Genomic DNA, 16,859 nt, shown 5'->3' with positions numbered 1-16,859 from the left:
ATCTAGTTAAGTGGTATAGAAAAGGACCCTTTGATCTAGAGCACCTCATTGCTGATTGGAGCTTTTGCAAATAATAAAATGAAGCACTACTGCTATTTCCAGTGAGTTTGGGGGAAGTTGTTCTCACTATTGTCAGTACCTGTGACATCTGTCTTGGGGTCTTGATATGCTTAATTCTTCTTTGTCACAGCCAGTAGAAAAGATTATTTTCCATGTAGAGATGGTTTCCTACATGCCTACACTTTTCAGGTTTCACACACTGCTCAGGTGTTCATGTTCATCCTGGTAGAAGTAATATACTTACTCATTTTACTGATGAGAATATTGTTTTCTAAAGATTGGTAGATGGGAATTAATAAGCTTTAGTTCAGTTAGAATCTATCTAAATACTTGAAAGGTAAAATTTTAAAACCAATCTTAAATTTTCAAAAAATTTTAAATTGATTTTAGAGATCGAAAGGGGGAGGAGGGAGAGAAACACTGATTGGTTGCTCTCCTCACTTATACATTCTTTGGTTGATTCTTGTATGCACCCTGACTGGGAATTGAACCCGGAACCTTAGCTTATCAGGATGATGTTCTAACCAACTGAGCTACCTGGCCAGGGCTAACTAATCTTAAATTTTGAGGTAAAGATGCAGACTGTGAAACTTGGACTTTATCTTGAGAAGCATGTATATACCTTGGTTGTAGTATTTCATTATTTGTATCTGGACTGTTTTAACCATATGATTTGTATTTTGCGTCTGTTATTAAAAAGTGGCTAAAAGGCTATTCCTTCATTAATTTCATTTTTTGGATTGCTGCTGATGGAGGATGTTTACATGTGGGGATGCACAAGTATTTATAGAATAGTGTAACAGATATTAAGAGACATCAGGAAACACTGCAGAGAGTCTGCAAGTAGTTTCACGTAAAAGCCAAGTTGGGAAGTGCACAGTTGTTTTTGTTTTGTTTTCACTTTTTTTTTGAAGTTTAACATATATCCAAAAAAGTTCACAAAGCATCCGTGTTGAGCTTAGTGAATCACTATAGAAGGGACATACTCTGTAGTCACCACCCAGTAAGAAACAGAGCAAACCTGCACCTCAGTGCCTCCTATGTGTCCCCCTTTCAATCATTGCCCTTCTTGTCTTCTTCAGGAGTAACTGCCATCCTAAAGCACCAGAGATAAATTTTGCCAGTTTTTTATTTTTTTAAATATAAATATAATTATATACTGTGTTCTTTTTATGTGCATCTGATTTCCTTAACTCAGCATTATGGTCATGGTACTCATCCATATTGTTGCCTGTAGCAGCAGTGCCTTCTTCTTCATTGCTGGTTACTAATTCATGAGATGAATATACTATAAATTATTCACCTATTCTGTGATGGACATCTGGAGTTTCCATTTTCTATCTATTATGAATAATGTTGTTACGAACATTCTTATACATATCTTTTAATACACATGTGCACCTGTTTCTGTTGGCTTTATAACTAGAAGTGAAATTACTGAGTCATAGGGTGTATAGTATTCAGCTTTAATAGGTATAGGATGAAATCATTTTTCAAAGTGATTATCAGTTTATACTCCTGGTTGCCTCACATTCTTACCTGCACTTATGTTACTCCTAATTTTAACCAGGTTTGTGTAGGGGGATTTCAGTGGCTTTAATTTGCATTTGTATTACTGTCAGTGAGATTAAGTGCCATTTCATATCTTATGTGTTTAGTAGACATTCTAATATCCTCTTTTGTGAGTACCTGTTCAAATCAGTTACCCATTTTTTCTGCTGTGGTGTCTTTTTCCATTTTTATTTTTGCGGTAAAATACACGTAACATTTACCATCTTAACCATTTTTAAGTGTACAGTTCTGTGGCATTAAGCACATTCACACTGTTGAACAACCATCATCACCATCTACAGAACCTTTTCGTCTTCCCAAACTGAACCTCTATCCCCATTAAACAACAGCTCTTCATTCCTCCCTCCCCTAGTTCCTGGCAACCACCATTCGACTTTCTGCCTCTGTAAATCTGACTATTCTCAGTATCTCACTTGAGTGGAATCATACAATATTAGTCTTTTTGTGACTGGCTTATTTCGTTTAGTGTAATAATGTTCACAAAGTTCATCCACATTGTAGAATGTGTTGGAATTTCCTTCCTTTTTAAAGGCTGAATACTTGCCCTGGCTAGTGTGGCTTAATTGATTGAGCATCATCCCAAGTACCAAGAGGTTGCTGGTTCGATTCCCAGTCAGGACCATGCCTGGCTTTCATATAAGTTTTTATTACATATATGATTTCTATATTTTAAAAAGAAGTGTGATTGTTTATAAACCAGTTGAGAAATTCTGCACAGTATGATACACCGCTTGCTAACTGTTAGAAAGTCTTTGTAGAACTTTTGAACTCAATATAAGTCAAGAGTTTTGTTTAGTCTGAAAATATTTAATCTTGCTTCATCTAGTCAATTTATTTTGATTTTATATTGCTTGCAGACCAAGAGCAGTGATGACCTTTTAGCTGGAATGGCTGGAGGGGTGACAGTGACTAATGGTGTTAAAGGAAAGAAAAGCACCTGCCCTTCCGCAGCATCTTCAGCATCTGCCCCTGCCATGACCACCTTGGAGAACAAATCCAAAATTAGCACAGGTATGCGTAGTGTTCAGTCTCAGAGCTGATTCACCTTTTTGTTTGACTAGGCAGAGTGCAGTGGTATCAGGAGATTCCATAGAAAATTCAAACATGTACAAAAGTAAACTGGTATTTCAACCCATATACTCATCAGACTTATCAACTGCTGGCCAGTCTTAACTCCTTGACACTCACCTTTTCTCCCTTATTATTTTGAAGTAAATTCCAGACATCCTGTAATTTCACCCACAAATATTTCATTATCTTTGAAATTAAGGATTTAAAAGAGAATATAGTCACAATACCATTATCAGTTCTTAAAATAATCAATCATTCCTTAAATCATAAATTATTCAATAAGTGTTTAAATTTTTTACTATCTGCCCTGGCCAGCGTGGCCCAGTTGGTTGAGTGTAATCCTGGGCACCAAGAGGTCGCTGGTTCAATTCCCAGTCAGGGCACATGCCTGGGTTGTGGGAAGTGTGCAGGAGCAGCCAATTGACCTTTCTCTCTCTTTCTAAAATCAAAAACACATTTAAAAATAAGTAAATAAATTTCCAACTGTTAATAAATATGGATACATATTTTTATTGGCTGATTGAAACAAGATTCATTTAAGATCAGTAGGTGATGTGTCTCTCTTAAGTCTTTTTTCTTTTTAATGGGCTTGGCCCCCTTTCTCTTGCAATTTAATTTTTATGGAAACTGGTTGTTTGACCCATAGAGTTTTCCATGGTCTAGATTTGTCACATCCCCATGTTGTCCTTGACTATGTTCCTTTGTTCTCTCTGTGTACTTTAAATGTCATTGGCTCTAGGGCCTTGAAGGGACAAATTCAGGTTCCTTTTTTCCCCCCAGGACTCCTTCATAGGTGGTAGTTGTCCATCTGCAGGAGGCGCGTCATTTCTGGTTGTCTCTCTTTCCTGATGTTAGCAGCTTTTGGTGATCAGTGCCTAGATCCATTCATTCAGGTGCTACCATTCATTTTTCATTCATTTGTAGCAGTTTGTTTTTAGATTTGATAGAATCCATAAATTAACTCATCCTATAGTCCAAGGAGTAGTGCTGTCATATTTTAATTTTACCCTTATGGAAAGAAACCTTAAAACGTCTAAAAAATGTAACATTGTGTGTTTATAATAGAGTTTCGAAAGCAAATTGGCAAAAATCATATCAGATCTTTTATTACCATTATTTAGGCTATTAGCCCTTCTTGTGTGTATTAGACTTTTTCCTAGCCCAGGTTTACCTACTGTCCTCTCTCCGGCTTTAACCTTCTGCGGATTCTTCCTTCCTTCCCAGATGGTGCCCCGCTGTTCATTGTAATGGCAGTGTGGTATGATTATCAGGAGGAAACCTGTAAGTTTGTGCTTTCCAGGCATTATTCCATTTCATCCTCACTTTAGCCCTATGAGGTAGAGGCTATTATCCTCATTTTAGAGATGAGAAAGTTCTGCATTGAAAGCTCAAGTATCTTGCCCTAGGCTGTGTTTCATTTGCTTAGTAAATATTGGGTGCCCATTTTGTACCAGGCCACAAAGCTAGTGGTGAAGCAAGAATCAAACCTTAGGTCTTTTACTCTCAAGTTTGGGATCGTCACCACATTTAACACTCGAGTTTGTGTGGTAAGAAGGAAATGACATACTCTGTTGTGTGGTTAAATGGAAATTAAATATTCTAATGCCATCTGTATCTCTTCCTATTTCCAGCCTTTAGAATTTGTTGGGCAAGATCCCATGTATTTGCACATGTGGTTTCCTGCTGACCAATGCCATCTGCTCTCGCAAGACTAAATTCAGTTATCACTTCCCTGAATCAGTATTAGTTTACTAGGCTGCCATAACAAAATACTACAGACTGGCTGGCTTAAACAATAGAAATTTAGTTTCTCACTATTCTGAAGACTGGAAGTCTGAGATCAAGGTGTCAGCAGGTTTGATTTCTTCTGAGGCCTCTCTGCTTGGCTTGTAGATGGCTGCCTTCTCATTGTGCCCTTACCTGGCCATCCTTCTATCTGTGTCTGTGTCCTAATACCCTCGTCTTATAAGGACACCATCCTATTGTATAGGGCCCACCCTAATAACCCTATGTTAATTAACTTAATGACCTTTTTACATTAATTACTATATCTCCAAGTACAGTTGCATTGTGAAGTGCTGGGGGTTATGGCTTCAGCATGTGAATTTGGGGGACACAGTTGAGCTCATGGCGACATCCTTAATTCTTCAGTTTATCTGCTCTACCTTTACTTACTCCCCATGTCTTCCCTTGTCTGTTCACTTGTTTGTACCTCAGATTCTTTTTTCTTTTTTTTAAATATATCTTTATTGATTTCAGAGAGAGGAAAGGAGAGGGAGAGAGGTAGATAGAAACATCAATGATGAGAGAGTCATTGATCTGCTGCAGCCCACAACATGAGCATATGCCCTGACTGGGAATCGAACCCCGATCGCCTGGATCCTAGGTCAGCGCTCAACCGCTGAGCCACACCCGGCCGGGCTGTACCTCAGATTCTTATCTACTCACTTGTCACAATAATCCCAGAAGGGGAGCCTTTCTTCTTCTTCCACGTCTGTCTCTCCCTTTCTTCTTGTTTCTTTACCTCTCTTTTACTTTTGAGACATTATCAGCTCTTTCCCTCATTACTGGCTCCTTCCTTTTTGTCTCTCATTCTTTTCTTTTATTTCTTAGCCTGGTTTTTGGTTTAGTTAAGAAAGATGATGGTATGAGTTACAGAAATGGGGGAGGGAATAAATATTGGGGGGAAATGTTTCACCAGTCCTTTTCCTCTTTGGCCTCCATTTGCATTTGTTTCTACCAATCCTGTTACTTGTGCCTTTGAAATCGGTTACTGGTTTATTATCTCTTCACTGTTTTTACAGAGATCTAGATCTTACTCTCTGAATGTAGGGCTTTTTTATTTTCACTTCACTGCCTGCTCATATTTCTCCTTTACTGCTCTTCCTTCCTCCTCATATGTTTCACTTAGCATCATCTAGATTAATATCCATAAAAAGGCTCTTTCCTTATGTTTCTTCCCTGCTCAAGAATATTTGATGACCTCTGTGACTCACTGAATTCTCCGGGACTTTCAGGTCTCTATATATTCAGGTCTGCTGCTTTTGTCAATTGTGTGGCCTTACTTTACCTTTTTATGTGCCATGTTCACTTCTGCCTACTCATCCCGTCTGTTTTGTAGCCAGCCATAATTCCCTTCCCTCCACTATACCCAAGACCTGGCAAAATTACCAGCTATCTTCGTATATCATGTAGATCTTTTGTTCCTTCTTACCTCTGCGGCCTGGTGCCTGCCACATAAAGAACCAATAGTTTCTTTAAAAATACTCATTGAACTTGGCTGGGCTCAGTGGTTGAGCATTGACCTAGGATCCAGGAGATCACGGTTTGATTCCCAGTCAGGGCACATGCCTGGGTTGTGGGCTTGATTCCCAGTCGGAGGCGTGTAGGAGGCAGCCGATCAATGATGGATGACTCTCTCATCCTTGATGTTTCCATCTCTTTCTCTTCCCCTTTCTCTCTCTCTAATCAATAGACATATTTTTAAAAAAACACAACTCATTGATTATGTCTAGACGTTATTTTTCAAAGTGAAAAATATTCTAATTATTTAAGTGTTTGTGGGTATTTAAACATATTCCTGTTATTTTTATATTAAACAATGGATCTTGTCAGTTTTCACAGGTTTAAAATTTTAGCAGTTAAGTAAATAGTATGGTTTGTGCAGCATATTTGATTAACGTGTCTTCATTATTTAGCATTAATGCGTCGTCATTGTCTAACATTTAGAGAGACAGTAGAGCATACTGGTTAAGTTGCAGATTCTGGAGCCAGATTGCCTGGGTTTGAAGTTAACTCATTACCTGTGGAATGTTGGCAAATTATTCACATCTGTGTAAGTTTCTTCATCTGTAAAACATGATATATAGCACCTACCTTAGCGCTTTGATGAGGCTCATAAATTAATGTATGTGAAATGTTAATGTGTACATGTATATGCGTAAACGCTAAGTACATGTTGACTGTTATTGTTATTATTTATGTGGTACTCTATGACGTGAACATTTTTTGCATTTATTTTATCATATTCTTTTTGTTTATTGTAAGTAGCTTAGAATTTTGGTTTGCTCAGAGGCTGCCTTTCCCTTTTTGCTCTTCTGTGATCTTTCTTTACCATCTCTTTTTGTAGTTAAGTTGCCACCCGACTGGCTAATCCTAGAGTCATCTTCATCTAGCTTGCCTTAGAATATTATGGCCCCCTGTTTGAAGCCATGGGTTAGGATTCAGGTTAATATGTGTAACTTTTTTTAATGTAACAGCTATATTGAGGCAGAACCCATATTCCATAAAATTTATCCTTTTAAAATACGTAATTCAGCGAATAACTTCTTTTTCATTGATAGTTAAAAGATGAATGATCTGGTTTTGAGGATACTGAATTTTACAGTAACCTAATGAGATTAATGTAGGTAAAAATCAATGTGTAGATCCCTAGATTTCATCTCGTTAGATGTGGGGCATAAACTATGTGCCTTTTTATCACTAATATTTTTGCCTTAAATTCTTTTGTTTTAAACATGTAGGCACAAGTTCTTCAACCAAGCGGAGCACGTCCACAGGTAATAAAGAATCCAGTTCTACTAGAGAAAGATTACGTGAACGTACTCGGCTAAACCAGAGCAAAAAACTACCTTCTGCAGGTCAGGGAGCTAATGACGTGGCACTGGCTAAACGTTCCCGCAGTCGCACTGCTACGGAATGTGATGTTCGCATGAGCAAGTCTAAATCGGACAATCAGATCAGTGACAAAGCTGCTCTGGAAGCCAAAGTGAAAGATCTTCTCACACTGGCAAAAACCAAAGACGTGGAAATTTTACATTTGAGAAATGAACTCCGAGACATGCGTGCTCAACTGGGCATTAATGAGGATCATTCTGAGGGTGATGAAAAATCTGAGGAGAAGGAAGCCATTATTGCTCACCAGCCAACTGATGTTGAGTCCACTCTTTTGCAGTTACAGGAACAGAACACTGCCATCCGCGAAGAGCTCAACCAGCTGAAAAATGAAAACAGAATGTTAAAGGACAGATTGAATGCATTGGGCTTTTCCTTAGAGCAGAGGTTAGACAATTCTGAAAAACTGTTTGGCTATCAGTCCCTAAGCCCAGAAATTACCCCTGGTAACCAGAGCGATGGAGGAGGGACTCTGACTTCTTCGGTGGAAGGCTCTGCGCCTGGGTCAGTGGAGGATCTTTTGAGTCAGGATGAAAACACCCTTATGGACCATCAGCACAGTAACTCTATGGACAATCTAGACAGTGAGTCCAGTGAGGTGTACCAGCCCCTCACATCGAGTGATGACGCCCTGGATGCACCATCGTCCTCAGAGTCGGAAGGCATTCCGAGCACAGAGCGTTCTCGGAAGGGAAGCAGTGGGAATGCCAGTGAAGTGTCCGTTGCTTGCTTGACGGAACGGATACACCAGATGGAAGAGAACCAACACAGCACGAGTGAGGAACTTCAGGCAACTCTGCAAGAACTAGCTGATTTACAACAGATTACCCAAGAACTGAATAGTGAAAATGAAAGGCTCGGAGAGGAGAAGGTTATTCTTATGGAGTCTTTATGTCAGCAAAGTGATAAGTTGGAACACTTTAGCCGACAAATTGAGTATTTTCGCTCCCTTCTAGATGAACACCACATTTCTTATGTCATAGATGAAGATGTAAAAAGTGGACGCTATATGGAATTGGAACAACGTTACATGGATCTAGCTGAGAATGCCCGTTTTGAACGAGAGCAGCTCCTTGGTGTCCAGCAGCATTTAAGTAATACTTTGAAGATGGCAGAACAAGACAACAAGGAAGCTCAAGAAATGATAGGGGCACTCAAAGAACGTAATCACCATATGGAGCGAATTATTGAGTCTGAGCAGAAGGGTAAAGCGGCCTTGGCAGCCACATTAGAGGAGTACAAAGCCACAGTGGCCAGTGACCAGATTGAGATGAACCGCCTGAAGGCCCAGCTAGAGAATGAAAAGCAGAAAGTGGCGGAGCTATATTCTATCCATAACTCTGGAGATAAATCTGATATTCAGGACCTCCTGGAGAGTGTCAGGCTGGACAAAGAAAAAGCAGAGAGTTTGGCTAGTAGCCTGCAGGAAGATCTGGCTCATACCCGAAATGATGCCAATCGATTGCAGGACACGATTGCAAAGGTACTGTTTAAGTAGATAACAATGTTTTGGATCAACATCATGTAGTTGCAGTATGCAGCATGCTTACTGAGAGCCAGCATCACTTGTATGGGGTATCATGAGCTTTTTTTTGTTTGTTTATTTGTTTGTTAATTATCACCCTAGGATGTTTTCTCCATTGATATTTTAGAGAAACTGGATGGGAAGGAGGGAGGGAGGGGGAGAGAGAGAAACATCGATGTGAGAGAGACGCATTGATTGGTTGCCTCCCAGCCAACTGGGGTTGGGGATCGAACCTGCAACCCAGGTACATGCCCTTGACTGGGAATCGAACTGGTGACCCTTTGGTGCGTGGGCCAACGCTCTGACCACTGAATCACACTGGCCAGGGCTCTTTTTTTTTTTTTTAGCTGATATATTTAAAGCTTTGAGGATGGTTTTCTTTTATTTAGATAGAATGAAAAGTATTCTTACAATAATGTTACTTTCACTTGCATTTTGTTACTGTTTTTCTGCCTGTGAGAGAATGGGGCTAGAGTTTGAACTAACAGAATTTGTCCCTGGTTCTGGGTACACTCAGGGGGAGCATGTCATGCAATTTTACATTCTCATCTGTGATGTATTTTGGCATAAGAAAGATGGAGAGCCAGTATTCCAGGTGGTGTCTGCCACTTCTTATCCTGTTACGGTTTTAGGTTTTCAAATAGAGTTCTTTTGTGAGTTAAAAAATATTTTTGGAGTACGGAGACTCCTTTTTCTTAGAGGCCTATGGTTTGTTGCTGGGGAAGGCCTTTGATATCATTAGTCTGGTACCCCTGTTTTATATGCAACATAGTTGTGAGGACTCAGAACTGTACCCGAGTTGCTGGCACTCTGGCCAGGGCTCTGTGCCCCACCTGATTGCTGGTATAGTGTTTATTTGCATGAGTTATCTAATCTATCTCACACTTTGTTTCCTATTTTAGTGCAATGATTTTTAAGTAAGAAACATTGGTATGTCTTTGGCCAAAATGTGAATAATTTAGACCTTAATTTTTTAGTGATGACTTTTAGAGGTACAATTTAGATCTGTTATTTATTGGAGCATGTATATATGTTGGGGAGACTGAACTAATACTTTTGTAATGACAATATTTGAGATTTTTTTTGTTCCCATTATTAATTTGATACTGAACAATTGGGACACCGTTTTTGTGGGAGAGCATGTTAATCATTAATCAAATGCATGCCTTCAGTCCAAACTTTGGAGGAAGGAAAATTTCCAAAATTTCCTTCCAAATAATCTAGTTAAATTCATTGATTTGCCAATATAATTTCAGTCAGTGATATAGTGACAAATTATGCTAAGTATATTACTATTGTAAAGTGCTTTTTCATATTTTTAACGATGAACTAAGGTATACAGTTCATGAACTAAAATGATCCATATAATAACGGCACTGGCACTTAGCTTGCATTCGAAACTGTATACCTCAGTTCTAGAATTTATCTTGAAACAATTCTATCTTCTCTAATCTGTATCACCAATTTCATATAGGTAGAAGATGAATACAGAGCCTTCCAAGAAGAAGCTAAAAAACAAATAGAAGATTTGAACATGACATTAGAAAAATTAAGAACAGAGCTCGAAGAAAAAGAGACAGAAAGGAGTGACATGAAAGAAACCATTTTTGAACTTGAAGACGAAGTAGAACAACATCGAGCTGTGAAACTTCATGACAACCTCATTATTTCTGATTTAGAGAGTAAGTGACGTTGGAAAATTTCATTCCTTTTTGTCCTACCCATTTTAATTGGTGGGAATAGTTTACAGTCAGTAACAAAATAAAAATTAGTAATTCTGACTGTAGCAGTTCAAAGGCAATAGCAGTAGCACAGGAGCTAGCAGAAATGTGCATGTGGTAAAGTATAATCCGCACACAAGTTGATAGTTTTCGGATTGCTGTTTTGTTCCTGAAGAATTGTTAAGTGGAAGCATAACTTTAAAACTGTGCTTAATTATGGAAAATTATTTAAGCGAAGAGCTAATGGGGTTATTATTTTCTAGATCTTAGGAAAAGCTATTATCTACTTCTAGTGATTGCAAGTATACTGAGACAAAAAAAGTATTGACCCTTTGTAATCTTGTGCCTAAAGCACAGGTTTATTTGTCTCATTTTCCTCCCTACCATGGAAATTTTATAATCTGGTGGAATTGAAACTCAGATTTGAAGTTGCTTTTTTAAAATAAAAATTTTTAAAAACTATTTTGCAGTTATTTCAGATTTATAAAAAGGTTGCAAAAATAGTAAAAGCATTTCTGTGAGAAAATTTGATGAACAGAAATTTGCATGATTTTAAAATGCCTTCCCAAAGACTTTATTATGTTGCAAATGAGGAAGAAGAAACAACAGAAATTGTGCAGTGGAAAAATTGAGCTACAGGGTGGTCATGTAAGTGACAGAGGCATGTAGATATAGGACACATCAGCTAGGCTGTATTCTGGCTGAAGCATAATTTCAGTTAATCATAGAGAAACATTAAACAGACAAAAAATGAGGCATGTAATTAAAAACAGGAATGGGTGGTGCTATATTCCTAAAACATGCCAACATCATAAAAGACAAAAGCTATGGAAAAGTTCTAGATTAAAGGAGGCTAAGGAGACATGACAGTTAAATGCAAAAACTGTGCCTAGACTGGGTGCAGAACTGTAGGGGGGAAAATGCTCTAATGGATATTATGACAATGGTGGAATATGGATGGTAGATTAGATAAACATATATCAGTATAAATTTATGAAGTTGATTACTGTGTTTATGTAAAAGAATGTCTCCATTCTTGGGAACCACACACTAAATGTTTAGGGGTAAGGGACCGTGATGTGTATCCTTAAAAGGTTCAGGAAAAAATTAGGGATGGATAGATAGGTAGGTAGAGGCAGACAGACAGCAGTAGAGGATAGCAGATAATAAAACAAATGGGTAAACTTAACAATAGATGAATCTGAGTAAAAGGGTATATGGGTGTTCTTTGTACTATTTTTGCATGTTTTTATAAGTTTGAAGTTATTTCCAAATAATACATTTTAAAAATTCTTATGATTCCTCAAATGTTAACAGATTTTGAGTTGTAATACACTTTAATGATGTCCAGGTGGGGACAAGGAGAATGGGAGTAACCTTTTGGGGGATGCATTGGTTAAAGCTTTTTAAACCTTTGGTTCATGATACTGCTCCTTTGAGCTCTAATCTTGATGGAGGGTTAATAGGCAAATATAGCACTGAGCCAGATCTCATGGGCTATGGATACAGAGGTGGGGAGGTGGGGAGGTTTGAACTATTTCCAGGAGAGAGAGAGTCAGTGGCAGGAGCCCCAAACATGTCTTGTGGCAGTCCTGAGTTTTAGCTAGTTGACTCAGTATCTATAGATTGACCCCAGGGTTATTCAGAACATTGTGAAGTATCTGGACACTAAATCAGCTGACTGGGACAGTATTTCTTGGAGATAGTGATAGTCATAAACATTTTCTAAAGTGTTTTGCGTTGTTTTTTTTTTAATTAAAAAATATGTGTTATTAAAATTTTATTTTAGAGAGAGAGGGAGAGGGAGGGAGAGAGAAACATCGATTGGTTGCCCCCTACTAGGGACTGAGCCTGCAACCTGGGCATATGCCCTGACCTGGAATCAAACCCATGACCTTGCCTGGCCGGGCATGGCTCAGCAGTTGAGCATCGACCTAGGATCCAGGCGACTGGGGTTCGATTCCCGGTCAGGGCACATGCCCGGGTTGCGGGCTCGATCCCCAGTCGAGGGCATGCAAGAGGCAGCCGATCAATGACGCTCTCATCATTGATGTTTCTCTCTCTTTCTCCCCCTCTCCTCTCTCTGAAATCAATAAAGATATATTAAAAAAAAACACATACAAAAAAAACAAAACCAAAAAATCCATGACCTTTCAGTGCACATGAAGACACTCAACCACCTGAGCCACAGTGGCCAGGGCTAAAGTTTTAAAAAACTTGATTTTAACATTTAGTTTTTATTTCATTATCTCAACTGAGAGGATTTATCTAATTTTACTTACTAAATGTTAGAGGTTCTAAAGTTCTTTAGATTACTTGGAAGCGCAGTGCATTTTTCCATTTAGCACTGTTAATCACCTTTTCCCTCAGAAAACTTCTGAATTTATTTTATTTTTTAAACATATCTTTATTGATTTCAGAGAGAGGAAAGGAGGGGGAGAGAGAGAGAGAGAAGCATCAATGATGAGAGAGTCATTGATCGGCTGCCTAGACTGCAACCCGGGCATGTTCCCTGACTGGGAATCACACCCGGATCTCCTGGATCCTAGGTTGACTCTCAACTGCTGAGCCAGGCCCGGTGGGGCAAGACTTCTGATTTGAATGCGGATAGAGTGACACCTTGTGGTAATTGCTAGAAAATGTTAGATGATGAGGATTCCTGTGCTGGAATTTTATAAATCATTGCCAAAATAAAATTACATTAACGTCATGTGGATTTTCATTATAGAGTGGCTGAAACTTCTGAGTAAATTATTGAGCTGTATAATGCCTCTCCCCATTGTTTTGGAATGAAATGTTCAAATATGCGGAAATGCTGCAGGAATGTGTTGTTAGCGCCCGCCGCCAGGAGTGACAGGTGTTACCATTTTGCAGTGTTTTGCGTGTATCCATATTTAACTGAACTGGTTGACAGTAAGTTGTAGACCTCATGACACTTAACTCCTAAATGTTTCAATATGCAACTCCTTCTAAATAGTCTCCTCCTAACCACAACACTATTAGACACAGGTAGTGGAATTAGTCATAATTTCTTAGTACCATCTAATACCCCATATTAAATTTTTAATAGTTTTCATAAGAACCAGTATCCTAACAAGTTTCATGCATTACATTTAGTTGTTATATCTCCATAGTCAAATGGGAGTTAATTTTTCCCCCTAAAGATTCTAGCATTTGGGATTAATGCTAAGTTAGCACTTGGTACAGGGGACTTGATGACAAAGAATAGTGTTACTGAGAAATTGAGAACTTCTGTGAAATGTTTTAGCAACCATCGCTGCAGTCAAGTTTAGAAATTTTTCATCACCCCCCAAAAGAATCCTTGTCTATTAGTAATCACTCCTCATTTATTTCAAAATGATCTTGACTTTGGAATTAGTAGACAGCTATTATAACTGTACTCAGAATATAAAGGAAAATACGCTTGTAATGAATGAACAAATCTGAGCACAGAATTTAAAAATGTAAAAAAGAACCTAGTAAGTAGTCTAGAACTGAAAAATTTAACAGCTAATATAAAGTTTACCAAATCATTTAAACAGCAAATTAGAGACATAGTAGAGTGAGTGAACTTGAAGATCAATCAGTAGACATTATCCATTCTGAAAGGCAGAGAGAAAGAAGATTGAATTAAAAAACTGGATAGAACTTCAGTGCTTTGTGTAACAGAATCATAAAGCATACTGTGTAGGTGGGTCCTAGATTTCCTTCCAGATGACATCAGTGCCATACTGCTCAGGCTTGCAGAACTTTTCAGTAAGTGGTGCTTGAATTTAGCATCTAAGCTACAAAGATCTGATGTAAAAACTTAGCAAATACTATAAATACTGTTGAAGGTGATGGCCTGAGGTTACATATATATTTCTGCTCCCTCCCAAAATCCTAGTGACATGGCAGGAGAAGTATAAAAATTACAATAATCTAAAGCAAAGATAGAAAATGGAAAAGTTCCCATCAGTACATCAACAATTTTGAGTAGTTTCTGGGACATATAAAGCAGATGGAATTGGGGAAATCAAACAATAGGAAAACCTACAGTCCAGGAGAACACTGAAGCTCTGAGTAAATATGTTCCCAGAAAGACTTTGGGGGTGGGGGGCCTAAAAGCCCACCTCAGGATCATAGGGACTGGAACCGGCAGTAGTTTTAGGCCATGGTGTAGGGGCTTACCAGAAGCCTTGTACTGCTCTCCTCTGTAAGGTGCTGGCTCTGGTGTTCACCCCCAGACTGCTGCTGGGCTTGACCGCCTTTCTAAGTAAGGGGGAGAATACGGTGCAGGGGCTCCTGGCATGACTCAGTATCAGAGATGCGAAGGTATGCCTAAGGCAACCACAGGCTGCCGTGTCATCTTGGGGAAAGACCACACAAAGGGAGATGCAGTTTGTCACAGCAGTGAAAGAGAGGCACTCATACGCACACCTGTCCCCTCGGTTGAAGCCATGTAGCTCCCACTTGTGTGTCCAGAGGGGAGCCCCCTGTAGGCATGTGTCATCAGCAGAGCCTGTAGTCAGTCGTTACACTGAGGGGAGAGGCCTGTGCATAGAACAATGACTTCCACAGTTGTTGAGAAATATGCAGAGGTCACTAGTAGTATTCTTGTTCTTTATAAGTAAGAAAGGCCAACCAGGACTTATTAGACATTTTAATACCTTAAGAGAGAAACAGGAGAAGGAAGCAGCTCGACTGAGCCCAAAGAATTAAAGTTACTGATTTCACTACCAATCCAGCAAACCAAAGTTGATTAGTGCTGAGAATAGTGGCACTAACGAGATCTGAGGGCTGGCTCAAGCAATGTATCTGTCAGTTACAGCGACTTTTGTCAACTACTTACTATTGGCACCATAATGCTCTGTGCATGCTTGCAGTTAAGGACAGCACATCTATAGTTCCTAAGATTGGGATCTTATGCAAGTCTTGCACTTTTACATGAAACACTAGTGACAGTGGTGAGCAAGTGTGGCTTGAAATTAGAGAGGTAGTAGAAGGAAGAGAGTTGTATAGTTCTGTGGTGGAAGAAGCCTTAAAGGCAGAAGACTGGGAAGCCATGAAGGAGAAAAGTCTCATATTTGACTATGTATAGTTGAAATTTTTAGTACAGCAGAAGTACCATAAATAAATGACATTGGGAGAAATATTTGCAGCACATATCAAATATATAAAGAGATTCTATACATCAGTAAGACTAGGATAATCCATTAGCCAAATAAAGTGTATGAACAGATAAGTCAGAAAAAGACTTAGAAAGATGCTTGACTTCACTAAAAGGACAAAGAAATTGAAAATAAAACAAGATACCAATTTTTACTTAGCAGGTGTGAAAAATTAAAAAGGTTAATAACAGGTAAGACAGGAAAAATGGGTACTCTCATAGTGTTGGAAGGAGTGTAGATTGCTGCAGTTTTTTTGGGGTACTGATCAAAATTTTAAAATCCACATCTAGAAATCTCTTCAGAAACATTCTTACAAGTTTGCAAATGCATACATAGATATGGATGCTTTTGGCAGAATTGCTGGTTACCACAAAAACTTGGAAACTACCTGTATTTTCAAAAGTTGAAATCTAGTTAATGACCGGTGTGCATAGTACATTCCTACTATGGCAGCCATTTCACGGGTGAAGGTAAGCTAGGCAGGTCTTTGTGTACAGGCACAGAGAAATGTCATAGAAAAAAAAGCAGATCACAGGATAGTAGAGTGTGAGCCATGTGTGTTACTTCTGTCATTAAAAACCATAAAGTCTTTAAATATAACATTACACTGAAATTGTAGGCAGGTACAGTGGTGTTCCTTAAGAAATACTGGTTTCACTGTATTCTGTTCAATAAATTCTATAACTTGGTGATTTCTCAAAAAAAATTCTGTATTCTGGAGCTAGAACCTTCTAATGGGTTTCTCGGATCCTGTTGATAGTTTCAAATGGTCCTTTATCACTTATACAATTCTAGAAATGTATCTTCAAGTAATATCTGAACAATTGTGTAAAGGCACTCATGGTGTTTATAACAAAAATTGGAACCATTCTAACTTCGTTAATAGTAAGTTGCTAAACAAATCATGACGTATCCAATTGATGGAATACTAACCCAGCCATCAAAATAGTGCTACAGATCTGTATTTATTGATAAATGTGTCCATAATCTACTAAGTAGAAAGGCTTTTGAAGCAATATAGTAGTATAATTCCATTTTTCTTTAAAAAAATAAAATTAAACACATAGGAAGTCAGGAAGGATATAT

The 16,859-nt window shown here is 38.5% G+C and overlaps 1 protein-coding gene across 5 annotated transcripts in view; it reads left to right on the top strand.

Annotated features, from left to right (window-relative positions):
• Window positions 1-16,859, top strand: part of SPECC1L (sperm antigen with calponin homology and coiled-coil domains 1 like) — a 109,319-nt gene that overhangs the window by 24,237 nt on the left and 68,223 nt on the right. For 3 of the 5 annotated variants that reach the window (XM_081122857.1, XM_081122858.1, XM_081122860.1), the window contains 3 exons: window positions 2,490-2,643; window positions 7,227-8,860; window positions 10,377-10,584. In XM_081122857.1, coding sequence (XP_080978983.1) covers window positions 2,490-2,643; window positions 7,227-8,860; window positions 10,377-10,584 — 1,996 coding nt within the window. The remainder of the gene's footprint in view (window positions 1-2,489; window positions 2,644-7,226; window positions 8,861-10,376; window positions 10,585-16,859) is intronic. The other 2 variants (XM_081122859.1, XM_081122861.1) reach the window with 2 other exon arrangements.

Source organism: Miniopterus schreibersii, assembly GCF_964146895.1.
Source record: "Miniopterus schreibersii genome assembly, chromosome: 20".
NCBI classification, from domain to species: domain Eukaryota; kingdom Metazoa; phylum Chordata; class Mammalia; order Chiroptera; family Miniopteridae; genus Miniopterus; species Miniopterus schreibersii.
The sequence above is the reverse complement of the archived record's forward strand: the minus strand, read 5'-3'. Positions and strand labels throughout refer to the sequence as shown.